At 42.0% G+C, this 26,041-nt stretch overlaps 1 protein-coding gene across 12 annotated transcripts in view; it reads left to right on the forward strand.

The window, feature by feature from the left end:
- tenm4 (teneurin transmembrane protein 4) overlaps nt 1-26,041 on the forward strand; it is a 166,277-nt gene that overhangs the window by 96,823 nt on the left and 43,413 nt on the right. For 7 of the 12 annotated variants that reach the window (XM_034865640.1, XM_034865643.1, XM_034865664.1 and 4 more), the window contains 8 exons: nt 3,776-3,877; nt 4,512-4,706; nt 6,235-6,435; nt 9,775-9,960; nt 12,303-12,329; nt 15,216-15,362; nt 16,244-16,460; nt 21,118-21,237. In XM_034865640.1, the coding sequence (XP_034721531.1) occupies nt 3,776-3,877; nt 4,512-4,706; nt 6,235-6,435; nt 9,775-9,960; nt 12,303-12,329; nt 15,216-15,362; nt 16,244-16,460; nt 21,118-21,237 (1,195 nt within the window). The remainder of the gene's footprint in view (nt 1-3,775; nt 3,878-4,511; nt 4,707-6,234; nt 6,436-9,774; nt 9,961-12,302; nt 12,330-15,215; nt 15,363-16,243; nt 16,461-21,117; nt 21,238-26,041) is intronic. The other 5 variants (XM_034865648.1, XM_034865655.1, XM_034865671.1 and 2 more) reach the window with 1 other exon arrangement.

Consider the following 26,041-nt stretch of genomic DNA (forward strand, 5'->3'; position numbering starts at 1 on the left):
GCTCTTTAATTAAAAGCTCCTGGGCCAGAGTCCATCTGTGACAGGGGCTGTGCCAGGCAGCAGATCGATAAGAAGCTGTCCTCAACACTAATGTAACACCAAGTGGAGACAGGCAAGAGATGCCCCCCCCCTTGCTATGCCAACAACAGCTGTAATGTAATACTTAATATATGATATGACACAAGGAGGGGGTGTCAGGGCAGCATGTTTACTTTACCTTTTTTCTTCATGACTGGGTGTGCATGAAGGCCCCCTGTGGTTTGCATCAGAGAAAACACTATTGGATAAGGTATTCTGTGCAACAGATGGGAATGGGGAGGGGCGGAGTTAGTCAGATCTAAAATTCTGCCCCTGTTCATTTGTATCAGAGCTGATCTGCCCACAGAAGCTCAGAGGCAGGCAGAGGGGCCCTTTCTAAAATGGGTCACCGGTTAAGTGCCCTACAGCAGAAATTGAATCTCACCAACTGCCTGAATTGTATTGAGCCGTGGAGGGATAGCGTTGACCTTCAAGTGGAGCAACCCAGGCATAGAAATATATGTGAGCAATATCTAGAACAGGCGCACTGAGAGACACAAGCAGCATTGTTTATAAGACACTAAAGCTACATCCACACTAATACGTTTTCATTTTTACGACGGTGCGTCCACACATCTCTGGCGTTTCCAAGCCCCTAAAAAGAGACCTTTGAAACCCCTGGGGTTTGTCTTTTACTCTGTACAGATAGAAACAGAGACATTTGGAAACGATGAAGTAGACACCCATGATTGGGTCTTTTGAGTCCCTACGTGTCCTTCCCTGATTCGTCACAGCCCTGTCACGCGTCTCTTTCGCACAAGAAAACAAACTACATCAGCCTTGACTACCGGTGATTCATCCATTCATCATGGGTAACAACTTACAGCGTTTTTTTACCTTGTTGTTGATGCGAGCAGCTGTTGTGCAGTTAAATTCTACATTTTATAATGCTACTGGCTACAGGAGGCAAGCTGGTATTTGAGTGATTTGTGACAATTCCCGTGTCCAGTGGCGTTATCAGCCCACGCATGCCCAGTGTATGGGAACGGTCTGTTATTTGTGTTTTCAGCCATGTTATTATGGATGGATATTAGTTCTGAAATAATGCTAAAATGCTTATGAGGACCGGTTTTATTTTTAAAATGAATTGTAGTGTAGGATTTTAGTGTCTCTGATAGTGTCAGTAAGATTTTTTTTCTTATATTAGATGAAAGGTTTGCTTGTTGCACATAGCCATGCCATACTACATCTGGGGGGATGTAGTGTCCCTGTCTTTAATCTGGGCTGCTTCTCATTACTTGGCATGTGATATGTGTCCCACTGAATGTTTTGTATCGCAGCCCTCTGGAGCATGAAGACATTTGTCCCTGCTGCCTGGTGCCAGACATGCTTCAACCCAGGCATGGCTTCCTATGTTGGGGAGCAAAGCGAAAGGACTCACAGACCAGCACCAATGTCTTACTCCATATCCTGTTCCACTATATAGCAGAGGCTCTCTCTGTACACAACCACCCATCATTCAAAGGTGCTGAGCATCCTCGGAGAGCATGGCAAGGCGCTGATTAAAACTGCCTACTGCACGCTACTCCGTCCTCTCCGACTGGAGAGACTCACACAATAGTTAGCTCCCCTGATGTGAAAGGGTAATGAATTTCAATGAAGCTCTGCTTGAATCCATGATTTATGCGTTGGCCTATGTCGAGTATGTGGCTAAGAGATATTCATAGCCTTCTCTCCCTGCTCTCAGAGGAAACACAGCCAATAGACATGGGAAGTGTGTAGTCTACTAAACTATGTCAGCAGCATTCAGAATGGGAGCACTGCAGTTGACGATTACTCTATTAATATGTTCAATTTGACCGTTTGCTGTTCACTAAAGAAAACCAAGGATAGATAAAGATCAAAAAAGACCTTAATTAGAGGCCCACTATTGTAGAATGCCTGTCAGAATACTGTGATATGTCATTGAATGCAGTTTAAGTTGGATCTCGCAGAGCCTTGGTTGGTGGACACTACAATCCGCTTAGCGTTTTTTTTGTCCCTATATGCATGAGCTGCAAGACTCACGGCAGGAATCTCGCCAGCATAATTGTACTTCTGGGAGGAATTTCTAATGGACACACACAAGCACACACACACACACACACACACACACACACTCTCTCTCTCTCTTTCTCTCTGCTGGTTTTTCAATAGCTTTGAGCAAAAAAGCCCAGCTCTCCTACAGTGGGTACAGGTTCATGTTGGACTCCATCAAAACCATCAAAACCTAACCAAAATGCTGATTTGCCTGCCCCACCCCAGAGGATAGTCTTCCCTGGATCCCCTCAATAACCCGCCGTTGTAAATGCAAGCCTGCAGCACAGAAAACATCAGCAGCATTTCTCTGTTCACTGCCTACCCCTCTCTCTCTCTTCACTGTATTTCTGGTCTGGCTTTACCGCCCCCCCACCTCTCACTCTCTTTGTCTTTTCTCTCTGTCTTGCCTTGCATCCTCAGTGCTGATTGACTCTCCAGAGTAAAGGGAAGCTGAATCCATGGCTCACATTTCTAGCCCTTTGCAGAGCACAAGAGATTCTTTGTTCAGTAAGTTTTGCCTCAGAGCCTCTGCTGCCTGAAAGCAAGACTGAATATTTTTCAGCACCATTACAGGCCTAATTCATGAGTATCATGTCCCAGAATTTTGCTGCTGTCAAGCGCCTCACTGGTCACTCTTATTTATAATAAAAGTGTCATCACACAGTAGTAGAAAATAATAATTTTGCCTTTTTTTTTAATAAGAGGGATGAATAAGGAAAATAATGTGTTGTGCTGATTGTTCGCATCACATTAAAATTGCTGTCAAACACATGGCAAGCTCCCCCGGGCGCTGTAAATGGCTGCCCACTGCTCCCTTGAAGGATGGGTTAAATGCAGAGAATGGATTTCGCTATGTGTATGTGACAATAAAGTACCTTTAGACGTTCAGTGTCAAAACCTTTCCAGAGGGTTCTCTCCACAAGACTAAAGTTATTTGCATGTAGCAAGCAAGCAGAGTTTATTTATATAGCTCATTTCACAGACACCAGTCACAAAGTGCTGCACATTCAAAAAATACAACAATACAAAATAAAATCTAATATAGTCAAGCAACAAAGCAAGGAGAAAACGCCAGACAAAAATGTATGTGTTGTGTATTAATGCCTGTCTGAACAGATGGTTTTTTTCAGTCTACAGTATTGTTGATAGGACCTGCGTTACCACCGGAGTACGTTGAGTCTCAAAACCACAGCGTTAACAACTTGAAAAATATCCTTTTAAAGTACACATATAAACAGATAAAAAAGGAAACAGGCTACAGAGCCTGCTCAGTGTCTCTACCAATACCTACAGCAGTGGGGAAAGACGGGTTCCAGTGCTGCTCGCGTGTCAGATCGAGTGCTTTCAGTCTGCCATCACAGCATCAAATTAGGTTTGTCAAATGATGCATGCCACGTATCACGTCCAGTGCATCTGGAATTTCTGAGAATGTATTGGCTTTGTGAGTTTTGGTTGAAGCCCAGGTAAACGTGTTTACTCTTTTAGGGAATTCGGGTGAAACATTAGTAACACTCAAACATGTTTTGCAGTGAAATAGAAATGTTGACAGGATTGGAGCCTGTGCTTATTACTTTCATTAGCAAAGGCATAATAATCAAGCCAAAGAAAATGAGTAGGAGGAAAGTTGTTTTTTTCAAACCCACATTACTCAGAAAAGCTCCTGATTGCTCTCTTGCAGATTCTATTGATGACTGTCCCAGTAACTGCTTTGGGAACGGGGACTGTGTTGCTGGAACATGCCACTGCTTTTTAGGATTCAAAGGACCTGACTGTGGGCGAGGTAAGTTGCTCCCATAGCATAATAATGTCTTTATCGATCTACATCATTCATACATAACATTTTAAGGGTGCCTACCGAATTATATTCACTGCATGACCAGAACAAAGCCATTACAATCTTTCAATTACTTTTTATTGTACTTCAGATCTTTCTTATTAAATTACGCTGTTCATCTCCAGACAATTCATTTTTACCTCTATCTCTCCCAATGCTGTATTGTGTTGCACATAAAAGAACTCCTGAATAACTGTATAGAAGAGAGGGCTTCAGATCACAGGGCTGGTATTGAATCACTCATTCAATTAATGACACCAAGGCTGTATTCATTTTCCACCAAGTTTACAACTTTGAGCAGTGTGTTAGAATGATAGCAGTTTGTTTCGATTGCACACACTGCCGCCTGTTATCCATGTGTTGATTGGCACCACATCACCACAGCCATTGTGTTGCTATGAGATATGTGTTGTTGTGCAGTAATGTGTGCTGCATGTTGCACACGGGGAAAGGAAACATTTTAACATTTTGGACAGAAGCTCATTGTCAGGTCAAGGCTTTAGCACACACTTACTATTCTTTGAAGCTATGGTTGGAGGGGTCCATTCAAATGGATGTATGCTGTCTGCTCTTTTCAAAGCTGCCTGTCCAGTGCTATGCAGTGGGAACGGTCAATACCTTAAAGGTCGGTGCATGTGTCACAGCGGCTGGAAGGGCTCAGAGTGTGACATTCCCACCAACCAGTGCATTGACATCACATGCAGTAGCCATGGTACCTGCATCGTGGGAACCTGTATCTGCAACCCAGGCTACAAAGGGGAAAACTGTGAAGAAGGTGATTATTTGATAAGCGACGGTAATGTATCCTAAACATATAAATTCATACATAATATGGCTGTTGTAACCACCATCTGAGCTTGTTAGTGCTGGCCATTTTAATGCAATCCTCATAATGGGAACGACTATTAAGTGGGTATGGCTTATTTAACAGTCTATCCAGTAATATAAAGGCAGGACATCCTTTATGAAGATCGTTGCAGCCATAACACTTCACAATATGCATCCTAGCTGACTTTTCCAGTATAAATCATGGCTATAAGGCATTGCGGTAATTGAAACACTCCTTATACTGCCTGAAATTCAGGCAAGTCTGATGTTAATCCATTAGCAACTCCACATTCACGATGCTGGATAAGGCTTGACCAGATAAGATTGAAGGAGCCATTGTGATAGCCAGTTCTTGAAGGCTCTCATTTCAAGATGAAAAATGGCCCTGGGAGTTTGATAAATGGGGGTTTCTGACATCCGTAGGCCCCCATTCTATTTTAGGTGGAGTGCTAGCCATAAGGAGTGGAGAGGGAATGTGGACGAGGGCCCTTTAACATTTTTACCTTTCTTCCGTGCGACCTTCAGCCACAATGATTAATTGCCAGGAGAGAGTTTCTTGTCAGTTAGCCTCTGATCTTTGTGCTTTGTGCCCAAACCATCTGCTAAGAGGCGAGAGATCCTGTTTGTCTTACTATGACAGCCTTTATACGCATTTTTGTCATGGTAAAGGGGAGCTGCCATGGCGTGGCCTGCCGCTCTCAGAGGCTAGACATTGCTCCTGCTTGAGGCCCATTTGCCATCCGCGTGTACCATGCAGATATTGTCTGGTAGGAAGAATGTTCTTATTTTGATGTGTGCTCCCACAACTCCTGGGCTTTATGAAGGGAGCATTCATTTAACAAGATGTCAAGGGACTGGATGCGATGCTATAGAAACAGCTATTAATTTGATGTTCTCATACTAATTGAACTGGTAGACTGTGTACTGTGTACACTGATGCAGTGCACACAAAAGATGCAGCAGAGGGAAGCCAGGGCAAGGCTTCCTCAGTCACAGCGATCTTCAAATAGTCTGTAAACTTGTGTTGAGCATGCCTAGAAGGATTTTCTTTGCCTTACCCCATTTCTCCTGTACATTCTAGTTAATTGAAAATTTTCCAGTTTTGAATTACTCATCATCATGGCTTTCATTTTTGAGAAACATGCTTCTATTAAGTCACCTTCCATCTTTAGGAGGAGTTTCCATTCTGAGTTATTGGGATCGTGCCAGCAGGAGTGTGGGCAGTACCCCAGGTTTGGTACCATACGCCTCAGTGTGATTTAATTAGTTTGACTGCAAATCGTGTCTCCTGTTTTAGAGAAAGTATGCTGCCACGCATCGGTTTCTCTGTTAGTTTTTGTACATTAAGGTACAAAGCTGAGCTGCGGCCCACTGCAGGTCATTCTACTCAGGCTCAAATAGAGACGCCAGGTTGCCTCTGAAAGAGACCGCAGGTGACTGGTGTGTCTGACTCTGTCTCTTTGAAACCCTTTTAGTGGACTGCTTGGATCCGACATGCTCAGGCCGAGGGGTGTGTGTCCAAGGAGAATGCCACTGCTTTGTGGGGTGGGGCGGGCCTGGATGCGAGAGCCCCAGGGCCTCCTGCATGGACCAGTGCTCTGGACACGGAGCCTTCCTGGCGGACACCGGCACTTGCAGCTGTGATCCCAACTGGACGGGCCATGACTGCTCTACAGGTGAGTGCTTCCCTCAGACGGGAGGAAACATTGGCTGAATTTCCTTTCACAGATCCATGCTGATGTAGCTTTGTTACCAAGTAAAAAAAACTCTTAAATAAAGTAAGCCAAGAATTTGTCTCTTTTTTTGTTACAGTTTCTTGTATAATTTATTATTATTTTAATACCTCCCAACTGACAATAAACAGCATTGGCATCTTTGTCACTCTATCTGGGAAAAGATCCTTGCCTTTTTGTAAGAGTTTATTTCACTGCTTGATTCAACACAACTTTGATAATTGCCACGCTCCTCACAGAAGTAAACATTTTTGATTATGTTCAAATAAAATGGCCCACACAAAAGCCTCAATTATTCACATCACTGATCAGTTGGAGGTCCAAAGCTAACAATCAAACTCTGGTTGATTTTGCTCTAAATTGACTTCTTTTACGAATGGATTCATCCTCAAGCTCCACATGGTTAGCTGGCAGCCAGAGAAAAGAGGGAAACACGCATAGCAGGGATGTCAGAAGAATGATCTAATGCATGTTAATGCTCTTTCTTGACTTCCAGCTTTCTTCACATTGGCTCACAGCTGATGATAGCTTTTTCTGCTCCGGAGGATTGTTCTCATTGTGTTCATTTTGTCCATGGGGAATGCCCTCTCTTGGTAGTCAAGATAGGCTGAGCATAAAATACAGTTTTACACCTAGAATATACCTTTTTGAGGCTCTAAGGATAGAAAAAAAAAGTCAATTTATGTTTAGCTCTGACAGCCGCCTACCTGCTCCCATTCACCAATGGAGTATTTTACTGAAAAACCTCAGAACTCAAGCTACATCTACAGTACACTACTACGTTTTATTTTAAAAAGGACGTTTGTCCACATGCATGTGTATATGGACGGAGATTAGTTCTGCTACAGGAGCTAAAACTCTTGGACGGAGATTGTTTTTGTGTTAAAACGCCACTTAAAAATGAAAAGGCAGCAGAGTAAATGCAGCGTCAGTGGTGGATTGTTAAAGAGCTATCAGATGTAGGTATCTAAAATCCTTTGCTTTTAGTGTTGGCAGATGTAAATGAAAGCAATTCCCCCCCACGTATAACTGATCATTTGAGACTGTATTCATGTCTTAGGGTTATTTTCTGGCAGATTTAGGATTTGGATAGGTTGTGAAAGCTGCAGCCTTCACCTGTTTTCCTTTAGACAGCATCATTTGTATTCTCACAAAATATTTCTGAAATGAGAGTTTTAGTCCGGCAGTCTCTTGGATCCATGAATCCCTTTATATTCCAAGCAGACACAATGACCTATTAGGTAATCCAAGGGATTTTGAGGGAAATGGGCAGTTAGTCTGAGTTTGCCTCGCAGAGAAAGAGCTCTTTAAATGATGATGAGTTGGCTCTTTATCCACCTTTATCCTCTTCATTGTAGAGCTTTCTGAGCTCTAATACAACACTAAGCTTGGTGGGTGGGGTAGTTCAGCTAGCAGCCTATAACCTTGCAGACTGGGGGAACACAAAGATGGAAAGCTTTCAATGTGTCGTTGAAGATTCTTTAATCTCCCCTCCCCAATACTTTTAAGTTACAAACTCCTTTTCTCATGTGGCTTTGGACCAGTACAACCTGGGTGTGCACAGCTGCTAGTAATGCTGTTAAAAGCCATAACACAATGCCTGAGGTTTTATGTCCTTTAATATGTGTGTTTTTATGCCATTTTTGCCATTTTCTCACCCAGAGGAAAGTTTGTTTACATGGTCCTTTAGTGCAAATGGTAACGGCCATCATGGGGATGGGGTATTTCTCACTGTGGACTCCTCTGGCCACGGATAATGAGGGTTTGCCTGCAGGCTATAATTGCATCTTTTCCACGTTAAAGGTTTCTCCTTTGTTCCGAGTGAACAGTTGTCCCTCCATCCGTTTGAGTCTGTTTTCTCTGACCATTATTATCTAATCATTCTGACAAAGGAAGTGGTAGGGTCAGTTTTTGCTTCTTAGTTTTTTATTTGTGCTAATAAGATCACTCAAGATGTTCATTATGTTCATAATCACCTATTTAAATGTGTTATTGTATTAGAAGGCATAATTCCACAATAAATAATTATTAGAAAATGAATCCTACCTGTACCTGAATCCTAATCTGATATTCTATGTTTGCGTGTGGGATGACTTTTTGTTGTTGTGTATGTTTTAGCAGTCATAGAGGGCACTGATTTAAATGCTGCATGCATACTGTGCCTCTGATTCAAAAGTCAGATGAAAAATAAGCATTTGCAACAAAGTGCTGGGGAGAGTAATTTAAAAAAAGAAAAGAAAAAAAGCTTTTTAAAATGGTAATGTCATGTCATGATTTGTGGCTGAAAAAAACACTCAAATCTAATTTGTAGCAATGACAAAATAGGCACTGTAAAGACAGTAATTGACTTATTAAACCAGTTTGGTCCCCCTGTAGTCATATTTGAAATGGCTTGGTTAACAATTCAGGAATACATGGCTATCAATACTAAGCCTTTTTTGTACACAATAGTTAATAAAGAGGTTAACATTTCAATGAGATTCATAAAAAATCTGTCAGTGTTTAATTTCTTTGAGCTTTCGTCTTGTCATACTCTCCCTGGAGTTCATGAGACGTGGGTAATGTCCCTGGCTCTATCGCAGCCTGCCACAGAGGTCTTTCAGCTGTCACACAAAAGCTCCAGCTGAGCCTTACTGTGGCTCTGTCTTTTAGTCCCTTCATACTGTGAACGCACTTCCTCCTCTGGCCCCCTGAACTTAGGTGGAATAAAAACAGCATATTGACATAAAAGGCCTTGAATAAATTTGTGGAGCCTTGCTTCCTGCCTGTTGCCCATATTACTTTAATGTGGCAAAGCTATGAACACAACATGTATAACAAACGTTAGATAGTAACTTTCACAGTTTGAGCCAAATAATAGTTCTGATACCGTTGCCACTGCTGCAAGAAGTTCCAGCTGTGTATTTTCTCCTCTTTACCCACTTTGTGTCAGAAAGAAGTGAATTTTAAAAAAGGAGAAGAGGCAAAGGCAAGAATAAGTCTTCTTAGGCCGCCACAATCCATGTCTTTTCTTTAGAATGGACTTATTAGATTTGTATTGTCAAAAAGGATTGCCCCTTATGAGGTGCAGGAATTTCTTTTCAGCTCCCATCAGACAAGGTAGTGGAGCGTGGCCGCCTTTCCTTTACAATAACTCCTGGATTTGTCTTTTCTTCACCCCTTGTTGCCTTGTCCCGTCACCGCCTTGTTATCCCTTTCCATCCCCCTCTTTCCTTCCTTTCTGTCCGTCCGTCTTCCCCGCTCTCTTTTTTTTGTCTTTTTCTATGTCCCTGTCTCCCACAGAGATTTGTGCAGCGGACTGTGGTGGTCATGGCGTTTGTGTGTCGGGCACCTGCCGCTGTGACGACGGCTGGATGGGCGCCGGGTGTGACCAGAGGGCGTGTCACCCTCGCTGCAACGAACATGGCACTTGCAGGGACGGCAAATGTGAATGCAGTCCCGGTTGGAACGGAGAACACTGCACTATTGGTAGGATGGGAGATTTTGTGTATTTGTATTTGTATGTGTGTGTGTGTGTGTGTGTTAAAAGGCCAACAAAGGCGTAGGTTGTCTGTCTGTCTGCGAGTGTATGAAGCTCTGGGTGTGAGGGGAAGGGTCCAGTTGGAGAAGAGGGGGGAAGCATGCTTAATTGAATTTGTGCAACTCGGTAAAGCATGAACAGGTTTACTCAAGGATCTGAAGCTTGCCTTCATGCATTTTAATGTGGGAATGTGCTAAGGTGTCCTTTCATTTTGCTCATCCTTTTCCTCATCGCTTTCTTTTCTCCCTTAAAATGTACTATTCATTTTAAATGGTGACACGTGAGTCATTGTGTGCAGGTCACTTTTAGCTCTGTTTTATACAAAAAACGTTTATCTTCTTCTTTAATGCGACAGACGTTTCAGGACCTTGACTGAATGTCCGAGCTTTCCGGAAACCTTGGCTAAAAAGGTTTTCAATGCATTGCTAGTCATTAAGTGTTCTGCGTTTTGCAGAGTATGCCAGCAGTGGTTCAAGGGTTGATATAGTTGGCTCTATTATTTATTTTGTTAAAATACTTCACAGAGAAAGTAGTTAAGAGACCGAATGAGCGACTAAACTTTGCAAAGTGTACACACTTTACACACTTTATACTGAAATTATACTTTCAATATGCAATGTTTTAATTTCTGGAGAGGTGGCATTCCTCGTTGTCGGCATTTGCTTGGAAGTAGTGACTGTAGTAATATGTAAGTATTAGCAGCAACAGACGCAGCCAAACAGTAATCAGCAGTAAGCATTAGTTTGTTACTGTCTCTGTTGGGAATGCCCACCGCCAAACGGAGTTATGATGGAGGTTGTTCTAAAGTCGGGCAGTTTCATTGTAAAAGTGTAACTTGAGCTCATTAAGACAAGTATATAAATGTACTTAGCTTCACGATATTTGATGTCTAACCTTCTCTGAACATCAGAGACCATCCCCAGGACATGCTATGGGATGCCTGCTTTGCAAGACTTCAACTTTATCATTCTTAACCTGTTTTGCATCAATTATCTTCTATTTCCTTTTTAGTTCTTTGTTTTATTGTGGAAAGAAACTGAATGCATCTACTCAAGTAGTCTACTTAAGTACAACTTTGAGATATTGGTACTTCAATTAGGTATTTCAAATACATTTCTTTCATCATACTTTCTACTCCACTGTATTTCAGAGGGAAATATTTTTGACTCCACATCAGTTTGAATGTTAATGAAGTTGCAGTTAATGCATTTGTATACAAAACTATGTGGCAATCATAACATATGACGCATTAGTCGAGGTTAAGCTACCCAGCCACTGCTTTGTTGATAGTTTCCTCCTAACATGGTAGCTCACTCATTATCATTCTACGACCCAACCAGTCAAGCATAAGAGAGGAAGCCAGAAAACAATGGTTATCTCTTCCCCCTCTGCAACTGCATTTCACTGGACAGAAATGAAAAAGAATCTCCCACACATCACTAGGGAGATGGGACAAAAGTTGAGTAGTCTTAGATTACATATTCAAATAGATGACGATAATCTTCCTCACAGTATTCTCGTGCATATCTCGGAACAGAGCTCCTTGAGTACAGAGCCTTGACTCAGCCTCTGAATGTTTTATATGCCCGCCTTACATTTTTGATGGGCCTTTTATAAGTGCCATATTGAGATCCCCACTCCTGTGACAAGAATATTCCTCAGTGTCCTCCATTAAGAAGTCAAAGATCTCAATTTAAATCAATTTTCATTATTGAGACGCTCTGCGTTTGGCCCCGAGCCCCATGCTGTGGAGCACAGGATGTCCAATTTAGCCCCCTGTCATCGCCAAAGCCTCTGTTGACCTCATCGTATATAGATGTGTTTTAAGATTAAAAGTGCTTTTTGTTGAACACCCTGACCTCCTGTAGGATATTGCTTGAGAGATTTAAGGTTGGTAATATGTGCATCAATCACGCTGCTTTTGAAATACTCCCCTGAGATATTCTGCCGATCCCGGCAGTTGATAAATGGGGACAGATTCAAATGTTCTTTCTGAACATATCACTTTTTGTAACCTCTCTTTCACTCTTTCTTTCTTTATTTTTCCTCTCTTATTCTCTTTCTTTGAGTTCCACAACCCCCGTGTCTTTTTTTCCGTCTCCATCCCGCTCCCTCTGTGTTGGATTGTGTTTGTTGTGTTGCTTGTAATGCATGATTTTGCTTCATGCCTGCACTTTTCCTTTTTTTTATTTACCTTTTGTAATGTAAACTAACACCGCGCCTTGCTGTCTTGTCATGGAAGTGGCACTGTTCAAACCTCCCTTATATGTCCTGTCTTTTATCTCCCAAGCTCACTATCTGGATAAGGTAGTGAAAGGTATGGCATTCCTCCTTCCTTCTATTTTGCCCTCCTTCCATTGTAACACACGCCAGCATTAACAAATCATGCTCACACACCATGCTCTTCCCTACATTGACATATGCAAACACTATGCACCTCTTGTCGCCCCAAACAACTCATTTTTAAAGACCTCCCATCAACTTTTTGCCATATTGTCACACAGTAAATAATCTCCACTTAGCACTTTTGCACCTGGCGAGTCAATTTGTGCTGCTTTCTATACGTGTTGAATATTTGGTTCGTGTGCAGCCCCGCTTTCTCAATAGGTGGGTGTCAGAAAAAAAGGGGCTTCATAACCTGTGCCATGCATTATGGATGAGTGTGCAGCTGTGAGCAGGGCCTGATAGGTGCTGAGGCCGCATCCTCTCTAATTAAAAGAGTTCATGGTCTGGTTGGTGCAGGGCAAGCAGGGGGTGGAGGCTCTGCAGCAACCCTGCCTTTCTGCCTCCAGCACCCTCGCTCACTCTCGCTGTGTCCTTGGTAATGGACCACCTGGCATGAGAGTGGCTGCCAGAGGAGTCCTTTGAACACTTGCAGCCTCAAGTTTGGAGCTGTTTCAGGCAGGGCTCAGCAGGGTCTCATCTCTGAAAGGGCTGCCAATTAAGTTGAACTGGGGCCAACAGAGAACGGATCTTTATTTATCCTTGTGATAAACATTCGGAGCTTACTAATCATCTGTCTCCATTGGTCTAAACCAGAGTTGTTTTGTCCCTTTGCTCAATAAAGGACGCCTAATGTCCAAACGTGTCTAGGAGGCAAGACACTTAATAATGGCAATAGCCTTTCTCTTTCTTCAGGGAAACAAAAAGAAAATTGAGGCAGGATTATTCTTTATCTTACCATTTTTAAATGCTCCAAAATGCCCCATGTTATTTACTATTTTCTTTCATTTCTTTTTTTACATAAATTCAAAGGAGCCCTTAGGAGTTGCCATGGTTGCCATGTTTTATGATTTGTTCTTGAACAAGGACAGTCAACATGGCTAAAAGCTTCATTATATTTTAATAATAAAATATAGAATATATATATACACAGTATATAGTTGGCTTTCTGTATCAGGAGAACAGAAGGGAACCACAGATCCCTTCTGTTGGGGATATTATTTGACAATATTTTGTAAGAGTTGCTCCAATAACCTGCTTTTACTTTTTAAAATCCCCATTTATGAGGCATACATGTGCAATAATATATATATGCACCGACCAAAAAGCAACTAGTGCCTTCCTCAGCTAACCATCTACTCTCGGTAGTGCTTCTACCTTTTAGATTCCTAAATCCTTATCTCTGTTTCCTTCTCATCACTGTTTCTTCCTTCATCTGATTTTTCTCCCTTTAATACATGTTTCCCATTCACCGTAATGTTTCTCTTTCTTTCTAGCTCGATCGTTTCACTCCTCCCACTCCTATTCTCCTGTGTGATGTAAGAGCATTGAGACAGCCGCCCCAGTCTCTTTAGCTGATAAAATGGGTCAGCGTAGCATTCTCCCTATCAAGGCAGCTCGCTAACAACACAAACTGTGACAGCCTTATGCGTTTGATATCTTGAGATGCTTCCCTCTTCCTCAGCGAGGGGATACAAATCACGAGCTACCAGATAAATGCCAAACAGCCCTAGAAAAATGCTCAAGATAATCCTCTGATCTATGTCCTTGTGAAGACCTATCCAGAGAGCAGCAGAGGAATGTCTCACCTGTCGATCCCCTGGGGTCGCATGCCCGGGAAACACAGAGCAAGCAAAGTCCTCCCCTGCATAATGCTATCCAGCTCATCCTTATTCACATTTTTTTAGCATTCTGCTTCGATTAATGACAGAACACACTCTCTCCCTGAAGCAATGTTCCTATTGATTGCTAAGAAAAGGTCTCGAGACAACCTACAGAACAGAAAGCAAATTATGATACCCTTTTTTCAGTAACTAATGCCTTTTTGTTTTTTGCAGACAACAAAAGCAGAAATGCTATGATGATCATAATGGCCACATTGGAAAATCACATAAAAATGGATCCAACTATCTGCAGGAATGCCAGACACCTCTGCTCTCGTCATCCAGCTGTAGTAGCATAGATACAGGAGGCCAATCTACTGTAGTAATGAGTGAATATTGATTTAGAAGATCCCTCTTATCTGATTGGACTTCAACGGGATATTAGAAGCTTCACAAAAGGTGTATTGAATTAATTAACTTCAGCTGGGAGTCATTATAGCAACCCCTTTACAATCTTCACATGACTTAAGTGTTGTTGTGACCCTGATGCCTATCAAAGGGCTTTTCTACTCAAATACACTTTACAATACAACCAGTAAATTAAGTGCATTAAAAATGGTGGTGAAGTGTAATGTTATGTCATGTTGAAGGCTTACCCAAAGAGATGCAGTAGATGACCTTATGTCCAGTGTTTTCAATACAAACCCAATCTTATCGTTCATGATCAACAGAGCACAGCCGCTTTAGCTCATATTAGTCGATGTCTAAATCATAGACAATAATATGTGCCGTCATTACCACACGGTTAACAAACACTTTGCTTCTCCAGAGTCAGCAACACCTGTGTGCAGTTACCTCTCTAATAATTACACCTTCGGTGTAATGGACAGTGGACTAGTGCGCCAAGTGGCGAGAGGTTCAAAACAAACACAACCAAAAGAACATGAACCCAAATGTCTCTTATGGGTGTATTACTATCAGAGAAATATTAACAACACATACTATTGTCCCCAGCAAGCCTGCATTGTTGCTGTATTTGTGTTGTTAGAATTTGTTCATAAACAATATACATTAGTCTGTTTAATCTGTTCCCTTTTAAACTGGCTTGATTTAATATTCAGTGCTGACCTATGTCATTGTTTTTTTTTGTTACACAGAGGGCTGTCCTGGTTTGTGCAATGGAAATGGTAGGTGCACTCTGGGTAACAATGGCTGGTACTGTGTGTGCCAGCTGGGCTGGAGGGGCACTGGCTGTGACACCTCTATGGAAACTGCCTGCAGTGATGTCAAGGACAACGATGGAGGTAAAATCACAAACAGCACACAGCAATGCCTTCTGACACTGGCCAGACATCAGCAGGGACTCTTAGCTAGACATGATTGGACTTCTAGAAAGAAGCACCTCTGTGCTTGAGAATATACTGTACCTGCTTCAGGCTTTCCAGTTGTATTCGTCTGCAGGTGAGGATGAGGAATGGCTTCCAGTCAGTCAACTGGACAACAGGTTTTTATTAAAAAGCAGAGTAGCTGGCCTGAGGCCTGCGCTGGCCCCAGGAGGAAGTCCCTGCTCTGCCCTCTAACTAGCCCTGAGCAGAGCCAGGCACACACACGGACCCAGCCAGGGGGCTATGCCACTCAGGGTGCCAAATGGAAGATGTGACTTCCTTTCTTTAAGACCTTATTCTGGGTTTGAGTGATGTGCTAGAATCCCTTATTCATACAGTGACTGTTTGTCATTCCCCCCCCCCACCCCTACAATCACAGTACAGGGCTCTCACTGGCAGGGAAGGGGTGTTGCTGGGGATTTGACTGACTCCTGACAGCAGGGTTTATTTTTATCACCCATCTGGCCAGATATGCCCCTGAAAGCAAAGGGTAGGGAGTCCAATGACCCACTTTAGTAAAGTAAAGTGCATTGCACAGCAGCTCTTTTTTCTTGTCTTGTGTTGTTTCAACCAAATTACACACAGAACACCGCAAGCAATTCTAGGTGTTCAAATGTTCTCCAGGACGAGATGTACATAGCGTGGCTTCAATTATGTCGTAAGACAGCAGCCAAAGGGAATAATGCCCCAGTGACTCACATATACTGTATATCCTTAGTTTCTTTTGCCAGGTGTGTGTCCAGCTTGTTGTTTAATTAGAGAGTGTGTGTGTGGGTGTGTGTCTTGTTTGACCTTGTCAGATGGCCTAGTGGACTGCATGGATCCAGACTGCTGTCTGCAGGCGACCTGTCACATCACCTCTCTGTGTGCTGGCTCCCCGGACCCCCTGGACATCATCCAGGAGACACAGATGTCCTCTGCACAGAGCAACCTGCAGACTTTCTATGACCGCGTGCACTTCCTGGTGGGCAGAGACAGCACCCATGTCATCCCTGGAGCCAACCCCTTCGATGGAAAGTGAGTGACTTGTGCATTACTCTCACCAGACAACCTTGTGTAAAAAGACCAAAGCTATTTTACTCATGGGAATCAATTTAAAATTGAATTCTCTTTTTTCTGCATCGTCGTTTGTTTTTCATGCGTGGTGTTTTTGTGAGATCCTTCTCATTTAGTTGAGTCAGTTAAATTAGTCATTGCTGGATTTGATTTGGTCAACATTTGAATTCAGCTACTCAGGATGCTTGACTTTGATTGTATACGCAGTTGTGTGGCTCTGCTCATTTCCATTGGAGTAAACAGTAATCTGAACTGAATTTGCATTACAGCTAACATCACTCTTCTTTTTTTAAGTAATGCTATTTCAGATGCAAGCATGAATCAGTCAGTGGTTTTCATCATGGAGGCCAGTGCAATTACAACGCTATTGTTATTGCACTGACAGAGCTTAGTGAGTGTAAGATATTTGCTTTTTTTTTAAAACCTTGAACAAATTGTCTGTGTGATGGAGGGGGGAGCAGCTTTAGGCAGTGGAAGCTGAAATGGGCAAGGGTGGTGGCATGCATAGCTAGAAGGATGATGGACAGATGATGATGGACAAACATAGAATGTGGCTAAAGGAAAGAAGCGTTTCCTTGCACAGGCATCTCATATTTGTGTATTGTGATTACTTTTACTGTAATCCATCTGAAGCCCACTCCCAGAGGCAGAGCCCATGACACCCCAGCCATGGAATCTGAGGCGCTTTCATATCAGGCAGGAAGACTGTCAAAGTCCCATAAGATTCCCCTGCATCTCTTTTCCTTTGTCTCCTTCTCTTTTCATCTTTAATCGCTTGTGAGGCTTGTGTGTCACCTTATTTGCATCCCACTTGCTTATGGATCTCTCTCATCTCGGCCTATTATGCTCCTGTGAAACAAACAGGCCGCAGTCAAAACAAAAATAAATTGAGAATAAAATAAATTGAAAATATTTTTCTGGTGATACATTTTATAAAATGGTGTCAAAAACAGCACACAAATCAAACAAACTTCACACCGTGGTGTTGTTATTTGATACTTTTTTACTTATTTTTTCAAAGATATGGCAGAAGGTTGTAGTTAAGACATTACTATTTTTAGTCCAGCAGCGCAGTTGCTTTTTTCTTGAAGGGAAAATTGATTTCAAAAGTGTCCCTGCTCAGCTGGATAAGTTCCATTGGTATAATCTGCAACAGAACACATTAGTTTTAGTAATGGTTGCTTCTTGAAATGTGAATAATGTGCTGCTTTTCACCCCAATGCTGTCCATCGTAGCTCATTGTTTGCAGTGAAACACGTTTGTTTTTTTGTTTTTTATCTCTCCACTGTCCATATTCAGCATGTGGCTCTTTTATTTCTTAGTTAGTCATTTGCATATGATCAGATATCAGTAGTCTCTCAGTTTGCAGTTGGAAAAAGAATATCTACATAAATTACGTCATCTGGCATCAATGTCCAAAGCCTGTTTTTAAACTAGTTGTGTGCTAATGTCAGCCGATACTTGAGAAAAGGCACTTGTAACACACTTTGTGACATTTTCCCTCATTGACATTTTTCTGGCTTTCAAGAACCACTCCACATTTTGCATTCCTTTGCTGGACAGGGGAAGCAGTGTTGAGTAATACTCTTGTCTCGCTGACAAGAAGAAGCAGCCATAAATAAGTAAAATCAAGAATCCTGAGATGAGCTGCAAGATTGGAGGCCTCTGCTCACCTAAAAATATCAGTGATGATCTATTATTCATGCTTGGTGTTCATTCCCCACCCACTGACAGATATGAGCGGTTATGACAGTGGGCTCTGGGCTTCAGATGAGCCTTAAAGGCACGGTCTCAGCATCTTCCTGATATGCCTGCACTTGTCACCTGATCATCCCTTTATTGATCCATGAACCGCTTCCTCATGCTAGTAGACATGTTGGAGTGCTATTTCTGATGTTTTCCACCACAAAAAGCTGCATAGGTGCCACTGAATAAAGCATCTGCCACTACATAAAACCTCTCGACTCTCCACCATGACACATAATACAAGAGCCTGCCAAGGCCCAGCTGTGGATGCTGACTAGAATAGTAAACAGGAACTTAGTCCATGGAACAATTTGGGCAAAGATTGATAGCTGGCTTATAAAAGCAAGGCAGAAGCCTTTCGCTTCATTTACAGGCTTGCGCTTTTATCATTTTATATATAACTCTTTTGTTAGCATTAGGCCATTAGTGTCAGAAAATCTCTTGTTTGTTTTCTTCTTAGTGTGCTCGGTCCTTTTTAGCGTCTCTTCTGTGTGCCGGGGAAAGAGAGGGCTGCAGTGACATGCTTATATTTGCATCAGGGTTTACCCTATAATCAAGTCATTTGTGTGGTTAATGATGTCTTTGTTGCTTCCGCAGTGATGGTACCATTTATTAGCCTTGCTCATTGAAAGTTCTCTCTACTTAAGTCTGGCTTGCCATTTTTATTTTGTCTGAAATACTAGTGAACAGTTTCCTTACAATTACACGCTGATAAAAGGGGGTATTTTACAATTTTGCGACAAATTTATATTGTGTGACTGCCAATTCTTCCAGACCAAAGGTTGTTCCGTTTTATTAAAAGTCCTTTGTTTTCCAGAGCTACACGCCCACCTCTGCTGAAACAGGCAGTTTGTGGTAAATTGATATAACATAATCAAAAGTACTCTGGTTCAAGAGCAGTAGGAGTAAAAAACCCTTTGTTCCATGTGCAATGACTCGGCTTAATTTGCACATGTAATGTAGAATTTTTTAGAGATTGCTGGTGTGGTGTAAAACTGTGAAGTGAGTATATTATACACAGGAAACCTTTTTGTACTTCATTTATTTGTATTTATGTCTTGTTTATTTGTATGTCAGGTAACACTTTACTTGAAAGTATCTACATAAGAGTGACATAACATGGGTTAGGGCTCATGTGTCATGACACAGTCATGACACCTGACTGACCCTAACCATAACTTGTCATGATAAAACCGAATGATAACGTGCTAAAAGAAGCGTTCTGTCATAAGCCTTTATAACTTGTTTATAAGGTTTATGACACGTTTCACAGTGTCTCAAACTGTCGACATCTGACGCAGAACAGTAATTGTTAATTATAAAGTCTTCTTGTACTACATTGGGGGTTTAAATAGCACAACATGAGGTCACATAAACGGACCTTTTAAGTTACACCCCCCCTTCTTTGGTCTAGTGTGTGCCATAAGCATTCCTAGCCCTCTTCATATCCAAACAACATACACACTTGATTGTCACACTCAGTCAGAAGAGTTAAGATAAAAAGTTAGTAAGTATATGTTAACATAACTTACTCAACATGACTTGACTAAGTCTTGTCGTCCGTAATATTCCCTCTTTAAAAAACACAAAGTAGAGATGATTTCCCGCTGAGTTCATTTATCACTACATGTCCTCCCTTTTCCCTGTGCGGATGATAAACTGGAGCTTTGAGATATTGTGAAGTCCCTTTCGACTTTGCGAATCTTCTTGGACTAGTAAAAATCTCCTACGGACAGGAAGTTTCTGCAGCGAATGCTTCACGCTTCCGTGGCAGCTCTTTCTTTCTGTTCTATTTGATGTCAATATTGAAATCATTTGTCTTGACAGCGAGGAATCATCTCCCCATGTGGCTCACAGAAGCAGGAAGGAGATAGTTCCACTTTCACAGCTCCATCTGAAGAAAATGTGGATGATTGCCTCTTCAAACAAGACGCTAAAATAAACTGTCGGCATGAATGATTAATCATAGACAGCCAGGCCAGTGCTGGGTTAACTTTAGTAGTAATTCTATGTAAATACATCCAGATAGATCTTTGGGTTTGGGCTATCTCCATGCTTGTTTACAGTGCACTGGTGGACAGCCAAGGTCTTCTGAAGGAGAGTCAGCCTAATTAACATAAAACTGGGTTTCTGGGGACCTGGGTTGTGTGGGGTGAATGCTCTTGCCTCTGGTAAGGACATGATGAGGGCAGCTACTAACACACTAGTGTTAATTGTTTCCGGTACGTGGCAGTGTTTAAGACCCAAATGTATTAAAAATAGCCATGGTCTGATGAAGAAGTGGCAGTGAGGCATTTGTTAGGGGACCCATTTTCCGCAAACGACTACAGAAACAGCGGCCGACCGTGAGTTGTGCCTTGCTAATGACACGGGCAGAACTCGCCGCGAGAGACGTGATACAGCAAGGTCTCAACTCATCAGTTCAGTAAGATTAAGAGGTGAATTTGGAGGACTTCCCACTATTGATTGGTGGGGACTGATGATCAGATCTAATTTATGCAGCTTTTGGAGACCTGGTGTCAGTCTGGAAATCTGTCAAGGTCTTGATAACCAGCCAAGCAAGTCGCGCAATCTGCAGTCCTATTATTTCCCTCTCTTGCATTCTGTAATAGAAAAGATAAATCCTCTTTTTTTAATTAGAGCGAAAGCAGTATAAAGCTTCCTTATCTCATTATCCTTTCACCCTGGATAGAAAACCTTTAGAGACATCTTAGAAGGCGCTAGGTTGTTCTGTTTCTGTTTATTAAGTACAGCATTACCTTTGATAACATCCATACTTACTGTATGCTTAGTTTACTCTCTACTGTTCTTGGTTAAATTTCAAAAAGTCTCCATCATTGTAACTGTGTTGGTGTTTCTCACTCCCATGCAGCCATGCTTGTGTCATTCGTGGACAAGTAGTGACATCGGATGGAACACCGCTGGTTGGCGTCAACATCAGTTTCATCAACAACCCGTCCTATGGCTACACAATCACTAGGCAGGATGGAAGGTAAGATCTATCTTATATCCACACACACACACACACACACACACACAAACACAAACACAAACAAGGCATGCAATCCACATGCCACTAACCGCTGCCTAAATATGTTATACAAAGATGTGACAATGATATTCATAATATTCTCAAATAGTGTAGTTTAGCCGTGCTGCATTCTAATGATGGAGTAAAAAAACAGTTGCGACTGCAAACTATGCTGCCATTGATCTGCTTTGTGCTTTCATTTGGTCCAATTTTCCAGTTCTCGGCTCAATTCCCAGAGAAACCAAACAAAGCCCGTCTGGTACACTCATAAGTTATGCTTCAGTAGCAGCAGGGAGGGGAAAGAATAAAATGTGCCAATTCAAAGCAGCTCACTGGGGCTATGAAACATAGTGCAGATGGACATTATTTATTTGACAATGGAAGATTTAGAGAATTAAGTGAGACATTTAAGTTTAGGCCACAGACCTGTCATTCATTTGCTTTGCATCTATCTCTTGTTGTAGCTTAAAAATACTTTTTTTGCCCTAGATGTCGTGGGTGGAAAAATAATCCTAAACTTAATCTGTGGTTGTTTTAAATCTACTTCCATAAAATAATACACAGCAATTACACACAGATTGACAGAGATCATTACCACTATGTTCCTCAGGGTATTCCCCAAACCTTCTGCCTGTGCAAGACACAGAGACCTTGTCAGTTAACTCCCTGTCAAGCTTCTTGTTGTTTTTTATCACAGTAACACTAGAACCCCTTTGGAGAAAGTGTTGAAATGTTCTAATGAAACAAGTGGGAAAGGTCTGAGTTTGTCTTTGTTTGAGCGACTCTATGCCAGCTGCTTTGGCACCAGCAGAGTTTCTCAGCAATCCAGACAAGAACCTCAGACTGCTTTCCACGTGTTTCTTGGAGTGAAAGACAAAGACCTGAGAGAAAGAATTTGGGTAACATTGAACATGTTTACATGCACATTCCACTATTATTTTAAATATGATAATATTCCAAATTTGGTAGGGGTCATGTAAACAGCATATTCTGTTTTGATATCCCGCATTGGGCCTTTTTCTGAATAAAGCATTTCCTAATAAAAACATGTGGGATATGCTGGTATTATTCAGGTTTTAGAGGCATTATTTAGATGTATACATCATATTCAGAATCTGCATCCTAATCAGGGTTTTTACTGCAGTGTGTGACAGTTTACGGCCTCTAGCCTGTTTACGGCTTGCAGTCAGGTCTGTGCTCAGACGTGCTGGGTACAAAGATGCATTCATTTCCTTTTCTCTTACGTCCAGGTCAGGTCTTGAAAGACTTACTAATGTAAATTATTAAAAATGTGTTAAAAAAGGTGATGATGTCCGACACGTTTTATGAAGAAGAAGCCTTAAGTTTTCAAAAAGCATCGGACACTTGACCCACTATGTTCTGCTTCATGTATCCATGGGACTCAGAGAGAGGAGACAGGAAAGGAAAGGAGTGTGTAGCCAGCGCAGCAGCAGAGCGGCTGTGTCTGCCCTGTGGGGATAGAGACATTTTTGTGGATTGGTTGACATCTGTCGCTCAATAAGTATGTGTTATGATCTTTTTTTTTCAACTATGTTGAGCTTGGGGTTTTCCAAAAAATGTGGTGGGTACAAAATGACTCGGGACAAAATCTGATAGGTACGCATCCCAACCTAAATCCTTGCCTGTGATTTTAACATTACGAAATACTTTTGTGGATATATGCAAACATCGCAACGCCAACCTTTTCTAAGAGGTGGTTGAAGCAATGAAAGAGGGAGGCTGTGTTTGCACGTGGAACAAGTCCACCACTGCTTTTGCTTTCCTGTTTTGTTTTTTGGCTTCATGTGAACAGGAATATCAGTGAAATATTAGCCATCCAAACCACTTAGTCTGAATATTGTCTATTTCAGAATAGGGCAAACGTCCATGTCACTATAATTTCTGTGCTTTTTTAAGATGTTTTTGGGATCAGGTTGCACACACATACAGAACACAATCACAACCTCCATTTCCTCTGTATCTCTGATAGTAGTCAGTGTAAGTAAAGCCTTGTGGCAAACCAAGCCTCTCTATCACAGCACAGCATGAATTGGTGTTTGCTCTCCAAGCCCCACTTCCTCCTGACACTTTTATCAGTCACCGACACTCTAAAAGCCCACATATTGCCGCAAGTTTGATCTTGATCATTCTTGCTTCTCATCATTTCTTCCATCTTTTGTCAGTTTCCCCTTTTACCAACTTTTATAAAAAAAAAATTCTCATCTCCACTATTAACCTTCCTCACTTATTTCATCTGCTCTTCATCCCTTCACGCTATTCCTCCTTCAATCTCCCACTGCCCTTAAGCCTTTCCTTTCTGGGCACTCCTCTCTCACTTATGTCCTGTGCTTTCCTTAAGACCAGGTCTCATGTCCTTTCCACTGCACTGGCTTCCCTCATCTCTATCCTTTTCCCATTTATGTTCCTTTTTTCTTATGCATCACTCTTTTTTCTATTCGCAATGCTCTATACTATTTTCTTCCTTCCAGCATATGTGTAAACACTACTCCATCTCCCAAGTTCCCCTGTAAACATGCCCAGTCTCCTGCAACTCCCCTGCAATCACAGTAAACTGGCTCAGTGCAGCGTGAAATCAGAAATGCACCTGTTCAGCCACTTAGAAATGGGAAAGCTGTCTCAACTCATTTTTATGATGTGTTCTTTATTGTCCAAGGGCTTAGTTTTTAAATTACCTTTTCCACTATCTTGAAAAGTTTTCTGGCCTAAACAAAAGAGGTTAGTTTAGTTTCTTTGCAGCTGCGTAGCTATTTTTTCTGACTGGCTAAACATTGACACTCACCTAATTCCTTTTATGCTTTTCTCCAATAATGAGAAGCATGCTGACATGGATTCCAGCTTATTACATTATTGCATCCGTGCTTGCAAGAACCTCTAGGAGCCATTATGCATATGGGAAATCCAGTATATACTTGCCTACTTGGTACTTGGTCCCAAGATGGCACTGTATAATGGCCCCATCTCACATTTACTCATAATTATTGGAGTTGTTTGTTTCTTTTGTTTCTTTTGTCATTGATTATTTCTTGTGTACACACGGCACCCTTCTCAAAGGGGTCACCAATGTGTTAAAGCACCCATATTCGGCTCATGTTCAGGTTCATAATTGTATTTTGAGGTTGTACCGTATAAGTTTACATGGTTTTCATTTCAAAAAACACCATATTGTTGTTATACTGCACACTGCTGCAGATCCTGATCCTGTGTTTAGGTTTCTGTTTTAACTCCAGAGTGAGACAGCTCACTAGTTTTAGTGGGACATCTTACTTGTTTTAGCTCCAGAGTGAGATATCTCCCTCCTATCCTATCTTTGTTGGGAGCTGCACATGCTCAGTAGCTCAGTAAGATCCATCAGCTAGATAACTCTTTCTCCAGCTTTCAGTCCAAGGCAGGATTAGCTGGGAGACTTCTTCTAGACCAGGGACACTTGTGGAATACCTGCACAACAGGGACAGGAAGTAGTTCTTTTGGAGATTATGGTCCAATAGTGGCTTCTGGAGCAGTGTTTGGCCTTTGTTATTGTCATAAAGCTACCCGTCAGGGAATGTTAATGGGTTTTGTCTCTAAATGTTTTTATTTTTGAGCACACCTCCTCTCTTCACCGTTGTGATACAGAAACCTGAAGTTACCTCGTTAATGCCAAATCTTCCTTCGTAGTACAGGCCTCAGGTTGAAAAATATCAAAATTCCCTTTTAAATACGGTTTATAAGTAAAAGTTAACATATTGTATGTGAATGAGGACCCACTTCAAACACACATAGCGTGCCTTCGTCACCTATAACCTTCCCACTTGTGTGTCTCTGATTCACTTAAACATCATGTAGATACTGTCCCGTCCATTATGAAGTATACTATTGTCTGAGAAATGATTTCATATACTCAGCATGATCCGTGTTAGTTCATTGGCAGAGTTAAATCTTTGAGCCTGATGCATTCCCTGAGGAACAAGCAAAACAAGGCTGTTGTAGATAGTCTAATATGTTTTGTCATATGGCTTAAGGCTGTTGTCATGAGTGATAACAGCCAGTGAATCCCTTCATCGATTGGCCGCCCTGCCCATGGTTACCTGTCCACATGTGTTTTCAGCGTGCGTAGCCTTAGCCTGCAGGGTGTCATGCAGACTTACCACCTGCAGTTGTATGGCTACTGACTACTTTCACAGCCGCCAATAAGCATATTAGCCTCTACTAATGGACAAAGTCTCACCCGACCAAGAGCAGAACGACCTTTTGTTTCTTGCCACAGCCAATCAGATGTTTAGCCTCAAGGGATTTTCCACGGAGCAGATTCTTTAAATACTTGCTTAAACCAAGAGGGAAGTTCCCTGATTTAGAAGCCACTATTTGGACCTGCTTCTTTACCTCTAATTTGGAGAAGAAAAAAATGCCTCCCTTGTGAGCGTAAGGCCCTGTCTCAGGGGCCCGTGGGTGACCAGGTGCTAATTGGCTCTAAGAGAGAAGTGACAAGAGCTGCAGAAATCCAGTGCAGGTGCAGGCATGCTGTTGTCACCATGCAGCAGTAAGAGAGGATGAAATCACCAGAGTGCAGCCTGTTTACTGAGACCCACTCAGGTCAGACCCGAGGCAGAGGCCCTTAACAGTAGATGGGATTGCATTGCAGGGCTTTTAGACTGATGTTAGAGTGGACAGACTTCATCTAAGGGATCAATAGAGAAGTGGCGGCTGCCTCCATTCTTCAGCACAAATCTCTCTCTCTTTCTCTCTCTCTTTCTCTCTCTCTCTCTCT

Source organism: Etheostoma cragini, chromosome 3, assembly GCF_013103735.1.
Source record: "Etheostoma cragini isolate CJK2018 chromosome 3, CSU_Ecrag_1.0, whole genome shotgun sequence".
Lineage (NCBI taxonomy): Eukaryota > Metazoa > Chordata > Actinopteri > Perciformes > Percidae > Etheostoma > Etheostoma cragini.